Below are 25,940 nucleotides of genomic sequence, written 5' to 3'. Positions count from 1 at the left end.
GTTTTCTTGTAGCTCACTTCAGAAGGGTATCCTAGATGTCAAAACAACATCTGCAGACATGACTCTGAAATCTTAGAGTAAAATGTTGATCAAGATCTGACTACTCTTGGGGTTATGTTGATCTCCAGGCTGGTTCCTGGGGGTAGTGTACCTTGCTATAGGTAATAGAACTTTATCGTATTTTTCATTCTCTGTTTTGGATGATCACACATACCTTATTTTCCTGCAGCTATTTTGCCATTTATACTTTAGTTAAAGCTGATTTTCAGTGAGATGCTATTTGAAAGAGAAAAGATAGACTTGGAAGTAAGACATTTTTATTCTTTTAGTCCTAGCTTAACTTCCCTGAATCTCTTTCTCTTTCGGTACAGTGAGGGATACCATCTTAGATAGTTTTGGGGAGTATTAATTGAGCTTTTGCATAAAAAACACCTATTAAAGGGCCTGGCTTATGGGAGCTCATGAAAGGAGTACTGCTGCTATTATAACCTAATGGCAAAGGTTAACATTATTGCTACAGTATTAATTTAAAAGGTTCCGATTTGTTTGATATCTGTACAAACTCATATAATAAAACCTTTTCTCAGGAAATTAGACCTAAACTATTTTCAGCCCTGGCTGGGTGATTCAGTTGATGGGAGCGTTGTCCCTTTCACCAAAAGGTTGCAGGTTCAATTCCCAGTCGGCGCGTACAGGAGGCAGCCAATTGATGTTTCTCATATCAATATTTCTCTCTCGCTTGCTCTAAAAGCAATAAAAACACATTCTTGGGTGAGAGTTAAAAAGAACCCCACACAAAGCTGGGGACAGGGCGGGAGAATCAGTGGGGAGAAAAGGAGAAACATCTGTAACAAAGATTAATTAATAAAAAGAAAGACCCCCACAACTATTTTCAGATGCAGATTTTATTAGTCCATTATTTTGAAAGTAAACTTGTATTCAGAAAAAGGAAATACTTTAGAGCTGTAGGAAAATAGTTCCCATTATTACAGAATTTAAAAGATTTTTCTCTCGCCCTGACTGGTTTGGCTCAGCGGTTAGAGCATCGGCCCAAAAGACCAAAGAGTCTCGGGTTCAATTCCGGTCAAGGGCACATACGTTAAAATTTGATCCCCGACCCTGGTTGGGGTTGTTTGGGTGGCAACTAATCAATGTGTCTCTTTAATATTGATGTTTCTCCCTCCCTCCCTCCTATTCTGTCTGAAAATCAATAGAAAAATATTTTCAGCCCTGACCGGTTTGGCTCAGTGGTTAGAGTGTCGGCCTGCAGTCCGGAGAGACCCAGGTTCGGTTCCCACTAAAGGCGTGTACCTCAGTTGCAGTTTGTCCCCGGCCCTGGTTGGGTCGTGTGGGTGGCAACCATTCGGTGTGTCCCTTTCATGTCGATGTTTCTCTCTCTCTCTCTCTTTCTCTCTCCCTCCCACTCTATCTGAACAAAATATGGAAAAAATGTCCTCAGGTGAGGATTTAAAAAAATGCATATTTTTGGGTGAGGATTTTTTTCTCACTGAGTTTATATTTTTAAGGAAAATGTACTTTTGAGTGATGGTGATTACTCTGTAGTTGTTTGCCCATACAGTAGGATTTTCTTTCTCTACTAGGATTTTAATTTTTCTCTGAGAGGCATTTTGAGGTATTCAAACTTAAGTTAACATATTTATGCTAGACTCTGCCAGTCTAGAGACTCTGTCAGCCCCCCCACATGTGCTTTGTTTTTTGTTTGTGAGTTTAGTTCTCCTAAGTCCAGATTGCTTAGGGGCGTCTCCCCTTGTGTCTTCTAAACCTTCTCAGTTCTGCATCAGTTACTCTGAGAACTGCCCACGGGAATGCCCTGTTTCCTTTGCTGTGTCCTCTCTGCCAAAGCACAAACTATTGAATTAGTAAAAAATAGGTATTTTCCTTTGTTGAGGGTTCTTCTGCACAAGCAACATACTCTTACAGTAGCCTCAACTTGGCCTGATAAGGCCTTTAGCAAAGGTTCTAGTTAAACTGCCAGCTTCTTTTAATTTGAACTTATTCTGGAAAGCTGTTTTATGAAAAACAACATTTTTTTTTCCTTGGAGTGTGTATTTGTGATATCCAGTATGTAGAAACTACATGGGAAGTAGTTCTCAACTGGGGGTGATTTTGCTTCCCAGGGGACATTTGGCAATGTCTGGAAATATTTTTGATTATCAAAACTGATGAGAGAGGTGCTACTAGCATCTAGTAGACAAAAGCCAGGGATTCTTTAAACAACCTGCAGTGCACAGGACAGCCCCTTATAGTAAAGAATTATTCGTCCCAAAATGTCAGTAATGTTAAGGCTGTCAAAATTTGGATTGTGGAAATAGCATTATAGCCCTTTTAGCCAGAGTGTTTGCTCTTTGAGTCCTGGGTTGGCTGCTTACTAGAAACATGGCCTTGAGCTAGTTAATTAAAATGAGCTCCAGTTTTCTCATCTGTAAAATAGAGGTAGTAATGCCTATTTTACTGGATTATGTTGAACATGAAGGAATAATTATTTAACAATTTTTAATGCCTGACACCTAACTGTAGCTGTTGTTGAGAAAAGTACTTAATGTGTACTTTCTGATTATTGTAATTTTTATTTAGGTCTTAGAATATTTATTTTTGTTGTGGTTAGTTGTCAATCTGAGATGTTAAATATTGAAAAACTCAAGTCTCTCTAGATCACTTTGTAAATTTGAGAAGGATTTTTTTTTTCCAGAATATATTTGATGTTCTTGTGGACTGTGTTAAATTTTTTATTAAAGATAGGCCTAGAGCCTGGCCAGTGTGGCTTAGTGGTTGAGCATGGACCCATGCACCGAGAGGTTACCAGTTCAATTCCTGGTCAGGGCACATGCCCAGGTTGTGGGCCTAGTGGGGAGGCATGGAAGAGGCCGACAGTCAGTGTTCTCTCTCATCAGTGTTTCTATCTCTCCCTCTCCCTTCCTCTCTCTAAAGTCAATAAAGAAAAAATTTTTTAAAAAGATAGGTCTAGAATGCATGGAAAAGCTTAATGATCTCACTAAATTTAGTACTTTAATTATATGACTTCTGTTATCCCTAAATATATATTAGTGAGGAGAGAGTTATAATATTAAAGTATTCTTCATAAGTGAAATTAGAAATGCGCAATGCTTTTTATACCAAATGTATGTAAAAGGGGTTCCAGAACTGATAGAATTTTAAGCATGTGTGAGAGTGTCAGTATGTGTTAGGCATTTGTAAGAGTTTTGTAGGAGATAATATGTTCAGTCTGTATTTGGGTTCCCCAAGTGAGTAATGTTATATTGGTACTAAAAGAGGAGTTGCTTTTAATTTCTGTAGAATTGAAGTGTTGAGTTATTGTAGTGATTGGAGGCTGCTCTGATAAAGGGCCTACTGCTTACCTCTTGAATTTCCCACTGGTTGATCTAAGTGCTTTACTGTCTTTAGTTAACGAGGAAGCAAATGATTTTTGTTTGTTTTTTATAATGAATTTTGTAGAAATATTTTTCTGTGTACTCTCACTTTATTTTATGCATTGTCTGTTTTATCAAATTTTACCAACTTAGTTTTGTTTTCTTAAAATTAGCTCATTTTGGAGGGGAATACTTTTAGTTTTACAGAAAACTTGTAAAGACAGTACAGAAAATTCCCATATACCCTTCATTCAGTTTCATTTAATGTTAACATCTTATATAACCATGGTACATTTATCAAAACTAAAAAATTAGTATTGGTACCTTACTATTAACTGAAGACAGACTTTATTTGAATTTTACCTGTTTAAACACAAATATCCTTTTGCTATTCTAGGATACCAAATTGCATTTAATTCCTTTTACATAGAGTTCTTTATGAAAAGCTCTTATACAACAGAAAAGTGTTTTGTAACTGTGATATGTTTTTTGTTTGTTTTTTCCTGGAACTATAGCATAGTGGTTAAAACTCAGGCTCTGGAACCAAACAGACATAAATTTGTATCTTAGTTCTGCCATTTCTTACTATGTGGTTTCCCTAAACTGTGTCCTCAAGTAGAAAGTGGAGATTATAAATAGTGTTTCTGTTTTAGGATTGTTGTGGCCATTAAAGGATTGAAGGTTTGCAAAGTACTTAATACTGAACCTGTTATAGAGTATGTCCTTAATAATAAGAAACATTTATATTCTATATTGTATACTGATTGTGATGCTGGGTATTAATGATTTTTAAGAAGGGTTAATCTTTTGGTGGCAACTTTATTTTTAAAAGACATTTAATTCTTTTGCATACCTTATTTAAAGCCATACATGTTTTTTTAGGGTAATTCAGAGGGCAGATTACTGACAAATGAAATTAAGTTTATTTACAATATTACTTACTACATCATTGAATAAATATATATATTTTTATCCTCACCCGAGGACATTTTTTGATATTTTGTTCAGATAGAGATGGAGGGGGGGGGGGGGGAGAGAGAAACATCGAAGTGAAAGGGACACATCAAGTGGTTGCCACCCACACGACCCAACCAGGGCCGGGGAAAAACTGCAACCGAGGTACATGCCCTTAGCAAGAACTGAACCTGGGTCTCCCCGGACCGCAGGCCAACGCTCTATCTGCTGAGCCAAACCAGCCAGGGCTGAATAAATACTTTTTAAAGGTAGTTGTTCCAGGATATACCTTTAAAGCAGTTTTCATCAGCAAAACCCTGGAAACTGGATCTGTTATACATAGTAATTCAGTAGTGGGCCTAAAAGACCATGGCTCAGGCTCATTCATTTCTTAGTGTCCCCTTTAAGATGATCTCAAGGCTTAAATTTGGCAAGGGATTTACTTTTCTCTCAAAAGGGAGATATGTGGTGTGATAATTTTTTGTTTTATTCATGTTGTAGCACACTTTAGTGTAGTTCTAGTGTTTATAGACCAAGTAACTGATTCTTAGGAATGCATTTTTGTCTACTTGTTGATGTTTATTTGTAGTGTTTTGGCTTTGAAAATATTTGCATTTTGTCAGACTACATTTTAAGCCACTTAAGTATTGAATTTTATTGAGACTTATTTGTAAGTCTTTATTGTTACCATATATTCAGACTTTCTTGCCATAATGAAATGACTCAATTTACTCATTCTGGGGAAGAAGATGGGGGGAAAAACTATATTATAGAATGTAATATAGTTAGCATATTATCAATTGGCATTCTGTACATTGTCTTAGATTAAAGCATGAGCTCTTAAGTTTTTGTTTGAGGGGAAAATAAAATTAACTGGTACCATGTAGTCATTGTGTCCTTAAGGAGATGATAATGATGGAAACATGCTTTCAACAAGTAACACCCTGCTCTGTTCATTATGTCACTTGAGACAACTCCCTAAAGCAGAAAAGGAGATTCTAAACCATTGCTGATTTTTAGGAGGATGAAAATATGTAAACCACCTATATGTCTCATCCTAATAGTTTTGGTCAATTCTGTTGCTTTCACTATAGTCAGAGGTCTTCAGGGGCATCAGCCAAAAGGATTGTAAATTGAATGGGAAAACAGAAGCATTAATCTGTTCAGAGTGTGTGACCTTGAAGGTCATTGCTAGAAGTAAAAGTAGTAATTAGTTAATAGGAGGAAGAAACTGTACTGGAAAGTGGTGTCTTTCCTGGGTTCTGAAGCTGTGAAAATAGTGAAATTAGATTGCTGGATGAAAATCATTCAAAGGGACAGGAGAATTCGAGAACTTTCTCATAAAGGAGTTTCTGTCTGAGATACTCCACTCCCAGTGTATATCTAGATTCCCTCTGGAGTTCTTTTAGACAAGATCATTTTTATTCTAATCATATCCATCACTCCAGTTTGCTCCTTTTTGGGGGGGGGAAAATGAGACTAAATTTATGTCTTCAGATTTTCTGCATGTAAGATAGGGGTAGCTTATAAATCAGATTTTATAGTTAGATAATAAATCTTGCCTCTTGCTGCCAGGATATGATTATCTCTGAAATATATGAAGTAGAAGAATAAATTTTTCTCGTTTAAATCAGCATGTCACCTTTGCCTGGAAATAATATTTTGATTATAGTATCTTCTCCCAACTCTGATTTTTCTTTCCTTTTCTCCCAGTTTAAGTTCATAGCTCTTAGAACTTCTGTAAGTTGGATGCAGAATGATTAGTACTCAGACACGGGAATCAGATACAGAACTTGAGTTCATATTCAAGCACTCTTCCTTTCTGGCTGTGGTGACTAAGCAAGTCACTGAATTTTTTTAATCTTATATTTAGAAATTTATTTAAAAAGCTTCTTTTCTTATCTGTAACTACCTCAGAGTTGCTGTGAGGATTAATGGGACAGAGTAAATGTTACTCTTATTTCTTTGTGCGACTCACTCTATTAGGTATAGTATCAAGTAAGTCAAAGCACAGATTGCATACCTTAAAAATAATTCGGCAGATTCCAAGGGTATATAGCAACGGTTCTCAGCCTGTGGGTTGCAACCCCTTTGGGGGTCGAACAACCCTTTCACAGGACTCGCCTAAGACCATCGGAAAACACTATTTCCAATGGTCTTAGGAACTGAGACACCGCTCCTCTATCCATCTCCTGGTGGGTCCACCCACATGCAGATACTCCCACATACAACATGAGGAACTGTATTAGAGAGCCACGGCATTAAGGAGGTTGAGAACCGCTGGTATATAGGAACTATCAAATTGAATAGAAGTCTGTAGTTAAGGCAGAGAAAAATTTGTCTAGTATTGAGTATGATTTCACATATATCTCTATATGGGCTTTTATTTGTGTTTGTGTGTGTGTGTGTGTTTTTAACATCTGTATTCATAAAGTAGACATATTATAAGTAGGCCTAGGTGGGGTTTGGTAGGGTGGAATGAGGAGGAGGACTGTTTAGTTGCAGTCCCCCAAAGAATAAATTTACCATAATTGACAAGCAAGATGAATTAAAAAAAAATTTTTTTTTAAGCTATGGACGTATTCCTTTGTAGCCTAGATACCAGCTTTTTATAAAATAGCTAATGTACTGATAGAACTCAAGAAACCTTATTTAGCCCTGGCGGATTTGGCTAAGCAGTAGAGTGTCGGCCCATGAATCAGTGATCATGGGTTCTGGTCAAGGGCATGTACTTCAGTTGTGGTTCAGTCCCTGGCTGGTCGGGGTCCTGTGGGAGGCAACCAGTCGGTGTATCTCTCTCACGTTGATGTTTTTCTCTCTCCCTTTCTTTCCCTCCCACTCTATCTGAAGATAAATAGAAAAATATCTACAGGTGAGAATTAAAAAAAAAGAAACCTTATTCTTTTCTTTTCTTTCTTTTCTTTCTTTTCCTTTCTTCTCTTTCTTTCTTCCTTCCTTCCTTCCTTCCTTCCTTCCTTCCTTCCTTCCTTCCTTCCTTCCTTCCCTCCTTCCTTCCTTCCTTCCTTCCTTCCCTCCCTCCCTCCCTCCCTCCCTCCCTCCCTTCCTCCCTCCCTCCTTTCTTGGGAACTCTAATTTTTTTGAGATTATAGTTGAAAGGCCATTGTTCTCTTCATGGTAGTGTTTCCTAAGAGAAATGCCAATATTCTAGAGGGAAAAATGTTTCATGTGTTCAAATTCATGAAAAATGTTATATGTGAGGGTTCAAGTGAGACAGATACAACCTTTGGTTGTTTTTTTTAAATTTATTTTTGTTACAGATGTTTCTCCTCCCCCCACCCCCCACAGACACCCTCCTCCTGATCCTACCCCCGCCCCCAAGCATTGTCGTCTGTGTCCATTGGTTACACATACATGCATAGAAGTTTTTTTAACCTTTGTTTTAATACACCAATAATCAAGGCAATTACTGCAAGGGTCAAATTTGTTCTTTTGTGATATTGAATTATATTTTGGGGGAGGCTCTCTGGGAAGAGGAAGTAAATGTTAAGTTTTAAGGTTTATTTTTTAAAGTAGACAATATATGTACCATGTACATAGTCTAAAATTCAAAAGTAACAGTATAAATATTGACAAGTGACTTATCCTATATATACTAGCCACTCAGTTGCTGTCTTTAAGTCAGCCTTTTTCTTCATCTACCTTAGAGTCAGTATGTTTAGTCTATTTTAAGTTTCCATTAAAGAAACATGGCTCACTGACTGGGAGAACTCTAAGCAGTCTCTTATGGGCCCACTTCACTTTCTGAAAACATAATCTGAATGTGATGATTAGGAGATGCAAGTGGAAGGGTAGAATAGAAGAAACTTCTAAGAGTTTTAGAGGAAAAGTACAGCTTTGCTATTGGGGAATGCATCATCTCCTCTGGTTGGTCATTGGCTTAGTGACTGGCAGTGATGTCGAGCTTTTCTTAACATAATCCTATAATCTGATCTCATTGGATTTTTAAATTTATTTTTTTGTTTAAATAATTTTTTTGTTATTTTTATTTTATTCTATTTTATTGTTGAAAGTATTACAGCTGTCCCTCTGTTTTCCCAATTGACTCTCTCCTTCCTGCTCCCATCCCCCTCCTGCCTTCCCCAGCCTTGTGTCCTTGTTGATTGGTTGTGCATATAAGTTCTTTGGTTTATCTCTTCCCACCCCTCCCACTCCCATCCCTCTGAGGTTTGTCAGTCTGTTCCCTACTTCTATGATTCTGGATCTCTTTTGGTCGACAGCATATTTAGTTTACTATGTTCCACAAATAAGTGAGATCGTGTGGATCTTTTAATTAAACTGACTTTTCCCTATTTCTTTTGTTTGTTTGTTTGTTTGTTTGTTTTAATGTGGTAATAAGTGGAAATTGCCTATTTTGCCACCAGAACATATACTCCATTAGCTGCATTATACACTTGATTTAATTTCTAATCGCCTATGACAATAACAGGAATTTTAATTGTTCATTCTGTTCAGCATCCTTCTGTTCTCTTTCCTCCCCAGTGTTTTTTTTTAGTATGTGCTCCTAGCAGGAACCGAACCCAGGACTCCCTGGTCCGCAGGCTGACGCTCCAACCGCTGAGTCAAACCGGCCAGGGCCTCCCAATGGTTTTAATTCCTTCACTTCTCACCCTTTCTTCTATATTTCCTATTAACAGATCTTATATTTAACTTTTTTTTTAAAACATTAAAAGGATTTTACTGGCAGAAATGGTAAGTTGTAGTAGGATGCTTATTTTGGAAAACCGGAAATCAAGACCGGGCATTTGTTTGCAGCAATAGATGAAAACAGGTATTTGGTCTTCTAGTGACATTTTGATCCCTTCTAGGGATAGGGAACGCCCAGCCTGTGAAATCAATACCAGCTAACATCACACACCTCACCAAATTAGCCTGACCAAATATAGCAGGCTGATTTTTTTTTTAATCCTCATCCGAGGATATTTTTCTATTTATCTTCAGATAGAGTGGGAGGGAGGAAGAAAGAGGGAGAGAGAGACACACACCATCTGGTATCCTGCCGCATGACCCTGAACAGGGCCGGAGACAAACCAAAACCAAGGTACGTGCCTTTGACCAGGATTGAAACCATTACTCATTGGTGTAAGGGCAGCAGGCTAATTTTTAAGTTGATAATTTTGTATGACCCAAGAATGATGTTAGAAATATCCAAGTGGTCCTTGGCAGAAAAAAGTTTTTCCACCCTATACTGTACTATACTATATTGTACTATAATTGGGTCTATCACGTGTTATACCTGGGGAATAAAATATAATTTCCCTGTATGGAAAGCACTGAGATATGGAGGGGATTATTATTTCACTCCTTATGCCTTTTATTTTTCACTAAATCCCATGTTTGGTGGTGGAGATAGCAAACAAGAATTAAGTTAGGAAAGAGCCTTATACAGCCTACCATGTAGGTGGACTAGATAATTCTTCCTCATTTGTTTTACTAACAATAAAATATTATATCCTTAATCGTACTTAACCAAATGAGCCTTTGATTTTTCATTTTGGAATTTTTGTTCTGATCACTAAATTATAGATGAAGATGATTCCCTTTGTGACATTCATTACCCTTAACATAATAATAGATATTGTCACAAGTGTATTATTTGATTTTTAAACAATCATACTCACTAGACTTTTATCTTCTAGGTAAAATTATATGCTGGGATAATCTACAGACTGCCCAGATAATGTGGATATTAAAATCAATAGCTAAATCATGCCCATTATGTTTCTTTTCTTGCTAGTAAAAGGATAATCATTGAACAACTCTTAGTTTCTAAAATGTTAGCAAGGGACTTTAGTAAGAACTAACTGAGTTCTTCCCATTTTGGAGAATCTTTTCAATATGCATAATTTCTAAAGCCGCTATCTCCTATAACATCTTATTTATACTTACAGAATATTTATATGGAGCCTCACTGCAAAATATGGTTTTAAATTTACCTGTACAGGGCTGCAATGTCATTTTTATTTATTTGGGTGGGTGTGTTTGCAGGTTTGAAATTACATTCATTGGTTGTTGGTTTTTAGTTATATTAGAAATATCTATAATTTCCGTAGAGTATTTTACTTTTTTTCTTGCAACTAATGTGAATTCCCAGATCGGTAATCAGGATACAAGTGTAATTTCTTTGGTAGCAATTTTTTATTTTATACTGCCTGAAGAAGGATAAATTTGAGATACCATATTTCATTGATGCTAAGATGCCATTGATTCTAAGATGCTTTATTATTTTCTGTATTACGTGAAAGAAAATTACATTAAACTGATGTGCCATTATTTATAAAATGGATCCAAACTTCAGAGATGTTAATGTGAAAAACTCTACAACTTACGAATTATAATATTACTACCTTTGTTTTGTATAAGGCTTTGTTGAAAGAATTTATACATATGTTATCTGATTTTAACCTCAAACTAAAGCTAATCTGTGAGGTAGATTAAATTGTCTCTGCTTTTCAGATGGGGAAATTAAAAATTCCACAGAGATTATGTGTTCTTCCCAGCATCATATAATAGGAATCTAGGGTTTCAAGGTCAAATTTTCTTACTCTAAGACGTATGATATGATTGGCGGTATCATCTCCCCACCACTACTCATCCCCCCATCCCCTCACCCAATAGATGCACACCCATTCACCTATAAAATTATTTGGCCTAGATTTTTCTCTTCATTGCCTAATGTATGCGTTTCATATTGAAACTTCACTGCTTTTTTTTTTTAGCTGTTTATGTCTTGATTCTATTGATAGTTTTGAGTACTATTAAAATTGTTAATGTTTTAATAGTTATGTGTTACTTTCTACTTATATATGAATTGTTTTAATTCTGGGTTGTCTGACCATTAGGAAGCTGTATATGCCATCACTGATGGTTTAATATATGTTTGGTTTTTATAAATTTATTTTTATTGATTTTTTTAGAGATAGAGGAATGGAGAGATAGAAACATCGATGTGAGAGACAAACATCGATGTGAGCCCTGGCCGGTTTGGCTCAGCGGTTAGAGCGTCGGCTTGTTCGGTTCCCGCAAAGGGCATGTACCTCGGTTGCAGTTTGTCCCCGACCCTGGTTGGGTTGTGAGGGTGGCAACCACTCGATGTGTTCCTTTCACGTCGATGTTTCTCTCTCTCTCTCTCTCTCTCTCTCTCCCACTCTATCTGAACAAAATATAAAAAAAAAAAAAAAAATCGATGTGAGAGACAAACGTCGATCGGCTGTCTCCTGCACATCTTCTACTGGGGATTGAGCCTGCAACCCGGGCATGTGCCTCAACCGGGAATTGAACCAGGACCTCTCAGTCCCTAGGATGATGCTCAGTCTCCTGAGCCACACCGGCTGGGCTTAATATATGTTTTGAAAGTACAGTCAGCCCTCGTTTGTTGTGGTCAATCAGTTCCAGATTCTACTGCGATAAATGAATTTCCATGAAGTAGGATTCTTTATTTATATATAGTTGTCCTTCGCCACTCTCCGCCTCGACTTGTGTCGCTTCACTCTATCGCGGTCGTTTCAAATATAGTTTATCTGTTTCTAGTTGACTAGGTAAAATATTCGGGAATGGTTATGAGTTGAGATCTACGATCCAGAGAAGATTAAGTGATTGTCCATAGTTGTACTGTTCTTGGTAAATTAAGGTCATATCTGCTTCTTTCCCAGGTGGTGGCTAATGCTGTAGCAGCATTATCTGAAATCAGTGAATCTCACCCAAACAGCAACTTACTTGATCTGAACCCACAGAACATTAATAAGCTGCTGACAGCTCTGAATGAGTGTACTGAGTGGGGCCAGATTTTCATCCTGGACTGTCTGTCCAATTACAACCCTAAAGATGACCGGGAGGCTCAGAGGTCAGTCTGTTTTGCTGGATAGTGTCTATATTATAATAAAAGTCTGTTATGTTGAAGAAGATCAGTAGCTAATAGGATAGATACTGCTATTCCCATAGTATTTTCTTATCAGATTTAGGAACATTTTAGGTAGTGGAGTAAACCATGCAGAAATAATTCTTTCTAAGAGATGTGTATTTTTCATTTCTTATTTGAAAGGTATAGTTATGCTGTGCTAAAATCTTCCTCATCATGGTCTAACAGCTCCCATATAGCAGTTCCTAGCCATATGACAAAGGTTTTTGAGTGTCTGTCATTGTAGTGACAAAATATTTATTCCATTAGATACATAGTAATTGGCTTGATACTAGTTATTGAGTTGAGCTATACCTATAATTCAGTACTAGAGAAAGTGTGTTGAAGCCATCAGAATATATGATGTTTTCCATTAGCTATAGAAATTACGTCAGTCTGAATTTGGAGATTTGGGAAGGCACACCTGGATTGTTTGGCTCAGCCCTTTACCACTGTAGTGTTGCAAATTTTCCTTTACTATCAGAAATTGACTATTACATTTCATATACACATACATATATTTTAGTTTACAGAGTTGGAATTATCACCAATTTAAAATTTTGTTTTCTAATTTAATCCTTACCCAAGGATATGTTTGTTGATTTTTAGAGGGGTGTTGGGAGAGAGAGAAACATCTATGTGAGACAGAAACATAGATCACTTCCCCTCCCCCCTTTTGTGCCCTGACCAGGAATGAAACCCTCTACCCAGATATGTACCCTGGCCAGGAATCAAACCTGCAACCTTTCGGTGCATAGGACAATGCTCCAGCCAACTGAGCCACACTGGCCATGGCTGTCACCAGTTTTTATTGAGCATTTTGTGTATATAGGCATTGTACTAGGCAAAGTACTTTTAAAGAAATGTAGGCTCTTCATTAAGTTGACATTTTAGTATGGTAGATAGGAAACCTTTCTTGCCTGACTGAAGTTCAAGCTTCTATAACGTAAGTGCTCTTTGCTTGTCTGGGAAATTGTTTCTTTTGGGCTTAGCTAAAGTTTGCCCTGATGGTTTCCTTCCATCATTGAAAGTACAGATATCTTCTGGAAAGAACTTTACATAGAATTTATTTTCTATTGGTCATTGATATCTCACACTTATTCACCATTCACTCAGGAAGTATTCATTGAGCCCATGTTATGTACTAGGCACTGTTCTAGGCCCTAAAGATACAGCAGTGGATAGACAAGTCATAGCCATCGTAGAACACTTAATTCTGATGGATGGGGCAGAAGTATAGATATATAATATGTCAGATTATAAGTGCTGATGAGAAAGATAAAGTAGGGAAGAGACCTCAGATATGCTGGGCATTTTGGGATGAGTTGTATTTATAAAAGGGTGGTCAGGGAAGATCTCACTGAGAAGGTAGCATTTGTATAAAGACCTCAGGTATAGGAGGGAGGGAAAGAAACACAGCATACTTACCTTATATCTTTAACTGAGTATAGTCAGTAGCCACTTGCATTGTCCAAGGACTATCAAAATTAGCTTAATTTCTGCCTGGCTGGTGTGGCTCAGTTGGGTCAGCAGCATCTGCATCAGGAGGTCACCAGTTCCATTTCCCATCAGGGTACAGGAAGAACATGTGTAATACTTTCAACAATAAAGATAAATTTTTTAAAAATTAGGTTAATTTCTGAAGACCCTTCAACAGATAATTAAATATTCAAGATTTCATGAGGCATTTAAGTGTAGGTGGCAGGGGCTAGGAGAAGAGAGGGAGAATATTACAATGGTGTACTGTTGTTAAAAAACAACAAATAAAAACCCTTTCAGAGATTCTCCTCTTATTCTGAAGGCAAACGGTTGGGTAGTTTTCCCTGCCAACCTACCTCCTCCTGCATCTTAACAGTGAAACCTTCAACCACAGTTGGTTGATACCTCTTAGTATGAAATAACTCTCAGAATGCTTAATTTGACTTCCTGTAGGTTGAGGAGAAATGGGCTGTGAGTCAGGGAGCCCTTGCATAATATGGGGAGACAGAGAGGACTGTAAAACTGGAAGGTAAATGGTGTGAACTTCAAGTGCTTTGGGTATTGGCTAGTTTCCTTCCAGTTTGAACGTTTCTTATTGCTGGTTTTCTGAAGTCTTCTGATATCCCTGCTCTGTCTGTAGTTTGCTGGGAATGAGGCTTCTGCAATGTTGGATCCCAATTTTACCTACGCATGGAGCTTTGACTTTTCTAACTGATTTTCTAATTTCTTGATACTTGGGCCATGGGACTCTGACACATTGCCTTGTAGACTGGATTGAGCAAAGAAATTATAATTCAAGATGTTAATTTTCCTTTTTTATCCCTTAGCATCTGTGAGCGAGTAACTCCCCGGCTATCTCATGCCAACTCAGCAGTGGTGCTCTCAGCAGTAAAAGTCCTAATGAAATTTCTGGAGTTGTTACCCAAAGACTCTGACTACTACAATATGCTGCTGAAGAAGTTGGCCCCTCCACTTGTCACTTTGCTGTCTGGGGAGCCAGAGGTGCAGTATGTCGCTCTGAGGAACATCAACCTGATTGTACAGAAAAGGTTGGGAAAAAATGAATTGGTGATTAAAGTGTTTGTAGTTTTGAATTAAACTTAATAATACCAATATTAAAGAGGCCAGTGTTGAGTTCTTTTTTAATGTGTAGAAATGAGAATGTTGTATGCTGAACAACTTGGTCAGGAGTCTAACAATTGATTTTGGAGTATTCCTATAATAAATACCTGTTATTTCTTTACAATGCAGTTTGTTTTCTGAAGGGTCTCTTAATAGCATACTAGCTAGTGCCTGCTTAATATGGTTCAGGCCATTGTGTAGAGCCAGGTTGCTATTTTTCCAGCAGTTCTTGACTGTGTGTACCCTGACCCTTTAAAGAATAAAACTAGCCTGCTAACCCTGGCCGGTTCGGCTCAGCAGTTGAGCATCAGCCCACGGGCCAATGAGTCGCGGGCTCAATTCTGGTCAGGGGCACATACCTCGGTTATGGTTTGTCCCTGGCCCTAGTTGGGGTCCTGCAATGGAAAGATATCCTCGGGTGAAGATTAACAAACAAAACAAAAACTAGTCTGCTAAATGGAACTGATAAGAATAGAGGAATGTAAGGGAAGTTTGTGAGTTTTTTTCCTGTGGTGGGTGGGGTTGGAGGAAGCATAGATTAGATATTAATACTGACTCAGAAGGAGATACCTATAAATGCCTCATCTTCCTTATCTTATGTTTCTGTGTATCACAGGCCTGAAATCTTAAAGCAAGAAATAAAAGTCTTCTTTGTGAAGTATAATGATCCCATCTATGTTAAACTGGAGAAGCTGGACATCATGATTCGTTTGGCATCCCAAGCCAATATTGCTCAGGTCAGACATTATGTAGATTCAAGTTTATAATGACTTAGATCTGAAGGTCTGGACTTCAGAGAAAGCTACACCATTAAACTGCTTTTTGAGAATCCTTAATGCTTGTTCACTTTCTGGATTTATTTATTTATGTTACTTTCAGTAACATTTTAAAAAATCTTTATTGTTGAGAGTATTACATATGTTTCTCCTTTTTTGTCCCCACTGTCTGCCCCCCAGTTCCCTCCCTGCCCCAGGCCTTCACCACGCTATTGTCTGTGATTTTTAACAGGTTCTGGCAGAGCTGAAGGAATATGCCACAGAAGTGGATGTTGACTTTGTTCGCAAAGCTGTGCGGGCCATTGGACGGTGTGCCATCAAGGTGGAGGCAAGTGTCCAGTGGTAGTTGTGATCATGTTATGGGATTCTGAATGTTCTTTACTCCTTTCTTTAAGATGCATTTTTAAAGTTTATCAAAATAATAAAGCTCATAGTTAAAATATTAAAGAATATTTAATGAAAAACAGCTATCCCTGGTTCCACTCTTCCAGAGGTAGTCATTTTAGTTATGTTTCTGGTTTTAGTTATTCTTTAGAGATAGTTTCATATCTCTCTAAATAATATGCTTATGCTGTTATTTATTGATTTACCAATTATAGACATTGTTAACTTTCTGCTATGAGATGAGCAGCTTAGTTCATATAATCCATCTTTTCTACTTCTTCCCTTCTTTTTTCCAGTATAGTTATATCATGAGTTTTTTTGTTCCTATATTGATTATCTTTGTAAATTGAAAATAATATGTCTGTATTTCTTGTTCTGTGAACTACAGGCTTGCAAAACTTGTTATGCATATTATGATGAAAGATGTAGGACCCATTCAAAGAAAATGGTTTTCTTTTCTTACAGAGACTTGTTTTTTTCTGACATTTCTATAATAAACTTTTTTTTTCTTTCATTGTGTGTTTTCATTGCACTCCTATCTTTTCCAGCTTTTCAAGCATAATGTCAAATGTTGAAACCTCTTTTTGTCTTAGACCTGTTTCTCTTTCAGTCCTTTGTCCTCTTGCTTGCTCCAGTCTGACTGATTTCTTTCTTGACATCTATACAGCCATCATTCCATACATCCTCTAGTTCCTTTTTATTGTTGGTACTTTTTTCATAGCATTTATTTCTTTGTGGTTCTAGTAGCTTCTTGAATCTCTGGGGTTATGAATTATAATTTTTTATTTCTGCAGTTTGAATTTAATTATCTGGAGAATTGTGTGGTGATGGTTACATGTCTATACACAGTTTGCTTTTTTATTTATTTTATTTTATTTTGGTACATGCCCCTAGTGGGAACTGAACCCGAGACTCTCGGGACTCTCTGGTCTTCAGACCGATGCTCCAACCGCTGAGCCAAACCGGCCAGGGCTATTATATTTTTTTTAATAATAGGTTTTATTTATTTTAACCCTCACCCAAGGATATTTTTCCATTTATCTTCAGATAGAGTGGGAAGGAGGGAAGGAGGGAGGGAGGGAGGGAGGGAGGGAGAGAGAGAGAGAGAGAGAGAGAAACATTGATGTGAGAGAGACACATTGATTGGCTGCCTCTTGCACACCCCCTACTGGTGGTCTAGCCCACAACCCACAACCTGGGCATGTACCTGACCGGGAATCCAACGGGGACCTCTCAGTCCATGGGACTGATGCTCAACCCACTGAGCCACGCTAGTTGGGCTACTTGAAAGTCTTGAAGAGACTATGGTTTTAGAGTGCTGAGTTGTTTATAGCTTGGTTGCAACATTTTAATAGGGAAAATTGGCTACAATTTACATTGCCCTGCTTCATCAGTTACCAGTGCTCCCTTTGTTTCTCCTCATTCAAAAATTTGTTGAAATTGACGATGGCCTCTGTTTACTTTCTTTTGGATTCAGAGCTCCATATTTATTCTTGCTACTTATGCAATTCTGCTTAGAGGCAGAGGGTTGGGCCACATGACTTCTCAAGGATACTAAAATAATTTGTACAGTATGACCAAGTACTTCATGGGAACAGAAGGAAACAGATGCTGTCAGAGAAGCATCTATGAAAGCCAAGTTACTAATTGGCCTTTCTTGTTTTTATTCAAGTCATTGCTGCTTCATGAAGTTAACATTGATAAATCATTTAGTAGACTAGTTGTTATAGCAAGAAGTAAATTGATCCTGGTTTCTACTCCTGGTACTGCTAGCTCAGTTGCTTCAGATATTTAATACATTTCTGTTGCTCCGTTTGAGAAATGGGAAAGTCTGTTTATTGGATCTTGATACATTCCTTTTTTTTTTTTTAAGTCACCATACTTTACCTACTTACCTTTTCTTTTCTCTTTTCTTATTGAGGTGTAGCCAACTACTTACTGTTAACATAGGCAATTTTCAGAGAGATTTGGGTAGCATAAGAGTCATTTTGAGCTTGTCATTTCTGGACTATCATTGTCTTATTGACCTCTCTGCTAGAATTCTAAAGAGCCATACAAAATTATATTCCATTCCAGAGCTAAAAAAATTTTTTTAATCAAAGGCAATATGGTTGTGATGATAATTTCTTGAAAAATTATTTACCCAGACAAATGTTTTTTGAATGTTCATGCATCATGGGAAATGGCTTTTTGTTTGTCTCTATTATAATAATGATACTTCTTATAATAAAAATAAGATACTAAGGGTTCATTAGATTTTAGCTTTATATCAAACCCTGTGGTAAGCACTTTATTTGTAATATTTATAACAATCTAATCTTACAGCAGCCTATATCTTACTTTATAATGTATCACAATTTATGTATTTAATTTTTAACCTATTTTGCTGTTCTAAGAATAGCACAAGAATTACTAGCTGAAAATGAATAAAACAGAATCCAAAAAATGGTAGAATCATTGCAACAATCATCATATATATAACCTCCTATCAATATCCTCCAAATGCAATTTTATTTTCATTAAATTGATTGGAATGGTTTATATTATTACAGTACATTTAAAAGATTTTATTAAAGAAAATTTAGGCATATGCTAAAGTAAAATTGATTATGGAACTCTTATGTAACTTTCATCCATCTTAAATAACATATTTCTGTTTTGTCTTCTCCCTCTCCCTCCCCCTTTAAAAGGGAGTGGGGTGCGATTTTTTTTTTGCAATTGTATTTTAATGCAAATCCCAGGTATGATCTTACTAGAGTAGTTCAGTGTGTAATATCTAGTAGATAAGGTCCTTTATAAAAATAGTCACAATACCATTAGCACCCTAAAAACTAACAATGATTCTTTTTTTTTTTAATTCCTCACCTGAGGATATTTTTCTACTTATCAGATGGGGGGTGGGGGGAGAGACAGAAACATTGATGTGATAGAGCCACATCAACTGATTGCCTCCCGCACGACCCATCCAGGGCCAGGGACAAACCACAATCAAGGTACATGCCCTTGGTCAGAATCGAACTCGTGACTCATTGGTCCCCATGCTGGCACTCTAACTGCTGAACCAAACCGTTTAGGGCACGATAATTGTTTGTTGTTGTTTTTTGTTAATCCTCCTCTCCCAAAGATATTTTTCCATTGATTTTTTTTTTAGGAAGAGTGGGAGGGAGGGAGGGAAGGAGAGGGAGAGGGGGAGGGAGGGAGAGAGGGAAAGAGAGAGAGAGAGAGAGAGAGAGAAACATCTATGTGAGAGAGATGCATCAACTGGTTGCCTCCTGCACGACCTTGATTGGGATCTGGGGATTGAACCTACAACCCAGGTACGGGCCCTTGACTAGGAATTGAACCCGTGACCCTTCGATCTGCAGGTGGATGTTCTAACCACTAAGCAAAACCAGCCAGGGCAAATTCTTAATATCATTGAATACCCGTTCCATGTTCAATTTTCCCTAATTGTGTCTAAATCTCTTTTTATAGTTGGTTTGGTCAAATCAATCTAAACGAGATCCAAACATTACATTTGGTTAATGTATCTCTTAAGTGTTTACTTACTAATTTCAGTTAGGGACTAGGTCATTAGGCTTGTAGGATTTCCCAGAATCTGGATGTGGCTGGGTGTATTTTAGTGTTGTTTTGCTCAGTCCTCCATCCCCTTCATGTAATTAAATCTGCAGACTTGGTAATATTCATGTTTAGTGTTCTGGGCCAGAATACCTCTTAGGCATTGCTGTGTACTTTCTATTGCTTTTTATCAGGAGGCATGTACTAGAGTGGCTCATCATAGATATTTGATATCTATGATAAATAATATATGATAAAATCATATTTTTAGAATCTCTCTTCTGGAGCCCATCTCCTTTGAAAAACTATGACTTATAGTTTCTATACATTAATTTTGTCACTTGTATTCTTTCATTTTCCCTTCATCAATAAAAGATTACTAGGTTAAATTCTATTTTATAGATGAACTATAAGCTGTGGAAAATTGCAGTTTATCTAAGGCCATAGACTTTTAGTTATATAGCCCAAAATATGGCAAATGTTTCTTAGAGTTTTTTAGTCACAGATAACTTTAAAATTACAATGAAAGCTGTGGACTCTATCCCTGGAAAATGTGCTTGTATGCTATGCACATATAAAATTTGGCAATTTCATTTTAAGAGGTTTAAATTCACCTTCTGGTCTCCACTCATCCATGAACTCCAGATAAAGACCTCCTACCTTGCCTTATTCTTCCCATTTTTATTCTGGATATACAAGGTGATTCTTTTCTTTTTTATTTGATTTTATTCCTAGATTTTATTTTAAATATGTTTTTATTTGATTTTTTTGGAGAGAGAGAAACATCGATGTGAGAGAGAACATCGATTAGTTACCTCCTGCACACCCCTCTTGGTTCGATTCCGGCCAAGGGTCACGGGTTCCATTTTCTGGTTGAGCCCACAACCTGGGCATGTGCCCTGATCGGGGATTGAACCGGGATCTCTCAGTCCATGGGATGATTCTCAGTCCACTGAGCCACACCAGCCGGGCCAAGATGATTCTTTTCATTTGAATGGACTCACCTGTCAGTATATGTAATGAGTAAAATTTGCAGTATATCTAGAACGTGTATATATCTCCATCACGTAGCCCAGCCTATAGGATAGCTTAGTCAAATTAAGTGCCTTATCTTTTAGTCTAGTTTAGTTGATGCACCTGTATGTTTCAGAATTTTTTTATATTGAGGTTGTATTATTGGATAGATCATCTGACTTCTCATTTATTGTGTTCCTCTTCACAGCAATCTGCAGAACGTTGTGTAAGCACATTGCTTGATCTCATCCAGACCAAAGTAAATTATGTGGTCCAAGAGGCGATTGTTGTCATCAGGGACATCTTCCGCAAGTACCCCAACAAGTACGTCCAAATACTTCTACCCCTTTTCCTCAGATCATTTAGGAAATGTTTGTAAGACACTTTGACATTGGCTAGGTAAGAATTAGTTTTTTTAATGTTACTGGTCACAGTGGGATACTTTACTAAAAATCAGAAATATGTAAGGTGGTTAGCTAGGAATTAAAACTGATTTTTTTGCCCTGCTTTATTACTTTTAGAAGAATTGAAGCTCTGACTGAGTATGCGCTGTTGATTGGCATTATTAAATAGGATACTCATATGTTCCAGGTTGTCCAGGTATAATCCCAGTTTATGCCCATTACCAGGCATAATTAATGATTGTGTTCCTTTTCTCTCAGAAATGTCTCAGTTTGGATGATAAATTATCTGACCACCCTACTGTAAAAACTAGGAAGGTGACAGCTGCACTGTTCACTTTGCACATTACCTAGTACTTTGTAGAAACTACACTTACATAACAGATAATGGTAAAACATCAGGGTCTCAGGCCTTTTCTGGAATATTGTAGCTGCTCCCATGTATGTAGCTACCAAATCTACATTTTCACTCCACACATTTTCCACATTGAGGCCTTTTAGTTTATGAAGCAAAAATACTTTTTTAGATTTGATATTGAAAGCAAGCAATTAAGGAATCTGAAAGAGCAAAATAGGAGTAGGTCTTGTAAGCATCCTAAATTTCACTTTGCCTTATAGAGATAGCTTGTGCTGAAGCTTCTGGTTAGTTATTAAAGATTGTGTTAAATGAAACAACTTGCAGTAAGTTAGCTTAGTGGTAGACTCAAAATTAGAAGAAATATTTTAGCGAAGTAGTGGTTTATTAAGTATTTTATATACTTTTTTTTTTTAATCCTCACTCAAGGACATTTTTTCCATATTTTGTTCAGATAGAGTGGGAAGGGGAGAGAGAGAGAGAAACATCGATGTGAAAGGGACATATCGAGTGGTTGCCACCTGCACGACCCAACCAGTGCTGGGGACAAACTGCAACCGAGGTATATGCCCTTAGCAGGAACTGAAGCCGGGTCTCTCTGGACTGCAGGCTGACGCTCTCACTGCTGAGCCAAACCAGCCAGAGCACTTTTTTTTTTTAATTTTGGGAAAAGAACCTTATACTTTCCCACTCTCCAAAAAAGAAGAATGTTGGGTTTCTAAACTTCTTGGTTATGGGTGGAGATATATATTACAGTATGGTTGGTAGAGAAATTTGTCCATTTCTGGTTTATTTTTTTTTTTATCCTCACCTGAGGACATTTTTCCATTTTTTGCACAGATAGAGTGGGAGGGAGAGAGAGGAAGAGAGAGAGAGAGAGAGAAACATCGATGTGAAAGGGACACATCGAGTGGCTGCCACCCGCATGACCAACCAGGGCCAGGGACAAACTGCAACTGAGGTACATGCCCTTAGCGGGAACCGAACCTGGGTCTCTCCGGACCGCAGGCCGATGCTCTAACCCCTGAGCCAAACTGGCCAGGGCCATTCTTTTATTTATTTATTTTTTATCCTCACCCGAGGACATTTTTCTATATTTTGTTCAGATAGAGTGGGAGGGAGAGAGAGAGAGAGAGAATCATCGATGTGAAAGGGACACATCGAGTGTTCGCCACCCACACAACCCAACCAGGGCCGGGGACAAACTGCAACCAAGGTACGTGCCCTTAGCGGGAACTGAACCCAGGTCTCTCCAGACCGCAGGCCAACGCTCTAACCGCTGAGCCAAACCAGCCTGGGCCATTTCTGGTTTATATTAGTAAGGGGTTATGACAGTTTAATTTTAAGAAAGAGCTATCAAAAATCTGGTTTAATTAGTGGAAGTATAGCAAACATTATTTATCTACATCTAATATATTATATAATATCATTTTGATGTTTAAAACTATATAGCCAAGAAGATGCTTTCAACATGGTGAAAGTGAGAGAGCTATAGACCTATAAAATTAAAAATAAATAATTGAAATACGTGTTCCTTTGGCGAAACATATTAATGTGGGTGTCTTGGGAGGAAAGAAAGATCTCTATACAATGAGATGTGGATTAAGGGACAAAATTACTGTTTCTAGTCTGAATGCTCTTGTCATCTAACTCCATTTTCCTAAAAGTAGAGTTGGATTTTTTCCGTCTACTATGAAGGTAAAATGAAATAATAGATAGGAAAATTCTCTTATTGTGTATAAGAAAAACTGTGAGAAATATAAGGTAGTGGTATTATCTTATACTACAGGTTAATTTTTCCTTGTGAAAGGAATATTTTATGAGCTTTTATATAAACATTTAAGTTTTAGTTATTAAACATAATTGAAGGGACATTTAAGACATTTATAATCCTGTACATTCTCGACTTAAAAAGCCTCTATATTTTGGTGATTAGGTTTAAGGTACCTTGTCTGTGGTTATACCTTTAACCTTTATTGTTAAATGCAGTTCTCAGTTTTGCCCTTATTAACCACAGTCCATTTTGTTATATCAGGTATGAAAGTATCATTGCCACTCTGTGTGAGAACTTAGACTCGCTGGATGAGCCAGATGCTCGAGCAGCTATGATTTGGATTGTGGGAGAATATGCTGAACGAATTGACAATGCAGATGAGTTACTAGAAAGCTTCCTGGAGGGTTTTCATGATGAGAGCACCCAGGTAAGTTTTCATCTATATCCTATATCATAGATTTTGGGGGGAAGATTTCAGGAAAAGTAAAGGTTTCGTTTCATGAGAGATATTTATTTATATATATATATATATATATATATATATATATATATATATAAATTTTTTTTTCCTCCTCTCCTCCCCCCAAAAGGGGTACGTTATTTCAGTTGTGCTAATTTCTGGTGGAACAGACCTCCCTTAGATCAATGGTTCTCAAGCTTGAATGAGCCTCAGAAATACTTGGAAAGCTTGTTAAAGCACAGGTGGATGGGCCTCTTCCCTTGGAGTTTCTGACTCAGTAGGTCTGAGATGGGCTTAAGCATTTTCCTTTCTTACAAGGTTCAGGGTGGTGCTGCTGCTTTAGAACCACACTTTGACAGCTACTGGCTTAGAGCAGTAGTTACCGCTCTTTCATTTCCTGCCACCCAAAGATTATTACCCATTTCAGTTAGTAATAGTTAGTGGCTTATTATAGTGGGACTTGGGTGAGGGCTGGCTTGTGCAGTTTGAAAAGATTTTCTGTGGCCCAGTAGATTGTTGTCATCTCATGGACTGAGAGGTCCCAATTCAATTCCTAGTCGGGGCACATGCCTGGGTTTTGGGCTTGATCACCAGTGGGGATTGTGCAGAAGGCAGCTAATCAATCGATGTTTCTCTCGCACATTGATGTTTCTATCTCTCTCTTCCTTCCTCTCTCTCTAAAAAAAAAATCAATAAAAACACTTTTTTTAAAAAAAGAAAAGATTCTCTGTGGATGGTTAGGCCCCTTTCCGTCTTCATCTCTCCTCTACCAAAAGTGAGAGACGTAACCTTAGGGCCCAAGCTCAGAGAAGCCGATAAGTTATTAATTCCTTTTCCCCTAGCATTTGCACTTACTGCAAATTAAAGTTTATGTATGTAATCCACCATAGTAATTTTTTGCCTCCCGCATGACCCCAACTTGGGCCAGGGATCAAACCTGCAACCCATTTACGTGCCTTTGAGCAGGAATCGAACCTGAGACCCCTCACTCTGCAGGATGGCGCTCTAACCGCTAAGTCAAACTGGCCAGGGCCACCGTAGTAGTTTTAATAGACCTTTACAAGGAACACACATAAGCCCATCACTTTGTGGTTCAGCACCCCACACTTAATTAGCAATGATCTGACATAACTCTCTCTCTGCTCTTACGTCAGTATGACAGATGATTCCCTAATTCCCCCAATTTTGTAGCTTTTGGTAGAAGTAAATAATAAAGGACTTAGTCAGGAATCAGTTTTATTGTCATCACAATGTTAGCATGTACCTTACGAAATATAGGTAATTATCTGGGCCAGAAATAGGCAATTTTGATGCCAAAAATGCAATCTGGAAATAGGAGGCTTGTGAGTTTTCAGTTGGTGGATACCTTTGTCTGCTATTGTTGATATGGCTCAGTTTAATCTTTGTCTCTTAATCAAAATCGGAACAACCCCATAGTAATTCATAGTTGGGGAAATGCTATTTTGGAAATGAGGGTGTGAATAATGCTACTGCTTATCACTTTGTCTATTAAATTGTGTCTGCTTAGGTACAACTCACTCTGCTTACTGCCATAGTGAAGCTCTTTCTCAAGAAACCATCAGAAACACAGGAGCTGGTACAGCAGGTCTTGAGTTTGGCAACGCAGGTAAACAATCTGGAAAAAGAGTGGGGTTGATTTTAAATTGTAGGAAATTATGAAACTCCCCAAGAAGGCTCTTTTGGGGAGGTTTTAATTGGAAGGGTTCACCAGTCTTGAGATACTGTAAAATGTAAAAACAGTGCCTCTTATATACAGTGGTAGACAAAAATAGATTTACAGTTGTACATTTGTTCAAATGGAAAAAGACATGCCGGCTATGATTATTATAGTACCTTTATTAACTCTATGTTTCACGTACTCACAACTATAAACCTACCATTGCCTACCCCATACTGACACCATTGTCCTGTATTAAGTGTTGTCCTGAGAAGCTATCCTATTTGGATCTGTTGTCAAAATTATTGTTCATTTCATTATGTGTTTTCTTGTTAATGAGGTTCCATCAAACAAATTCCTGCCCCTCTATCGACTTAACCTGACTAGATTGCTTTTTCATATCAGTTGTTCAAAACCTGAGAATCACATTTAAGAATCTCATGTAGAAAATGTGTAGGTCATTGTGGCATGCCTTTTTTCCTCCTTTATTTCTAGTTTATGGTCTCTAGCCTTAGATGCATTTTTATAAACTTTGCTAAATTTCTTTCTAGAACAGGGTAGGGTATAAGTCAACCATTACAGCCGTCATTTGTATAGTGATTACTATGTACCAAGCATTCTAGTAAGCACTTTACATGTTAACTCAATCTCAGTATTCTTACTATTCTATTTTAGAGATGA

The 25,940-nt window shown here is 37.6% G+C and overlaps 1 protein-coding gene across 5 annotated transcripts in view; it reads left to right on the top strand.

Moving 5' to 3' along the window:
* The window catches only part of AP2B1 (adaptor related protein complex 2 subunit beta 1), a 137,720-nt gene that overhangs the window by 29,593 nt on the left and 82,187 nt on the right, over nt 1-25,940 (top strand). For all 5 annotated transcript variants that reach the window (XM_036269961.1, XM_036269959.1, XM_036269960.1 and 2 more), the window contains 7 exons: nt 12,014-12,204; nt 14,565-14,786; nt 15,476-15,596; nt 15,868-15,963; nt 20,800-20,915; nt 23,383-23,548; nt 25,110-25,208. In XM_036269961.1, coding sequence (XP_036125854.1) covers nt 12,014-12,204; nt 14,565-14,786; nt 15,476-15,596; nt 15,868-15,963; nt 20,800-20,915; nt 23,383-23,548; nt 25,110-25,208 — 1,011 coding nt within the window. The remainder of the gene's footprint in view (nt 1-12,013; nt 12,205-14,564; nt 14,787-15,475; nt 15,597-15,867; nt 15,964-20,799; nt 20,916-23,382; nt 23,549-25,109; nt 25,209-25,940) is intronic.

The sequence above is a fragment of the Molossus molossus genome, unplaced genomic scaffold (genome assembly GCF_014108415.1).
Source record: "Molossus molossus isolate mMolMol1 unplaced genomic scaffold, mMolMol1.p scaffold_m16_p_19, whole genome shotgun sequence".
NCBI classification, from domain to species: Eukaryota; Metazoa; Chordata; class Mammalia; order Chiroptera; family Molossidae; genus Molossus; species Molossus molossus.
Note: the sequence above shows the minus strand (reverse complement) of the source record. Positions and strands in the feature narration are given on the sequence as shown.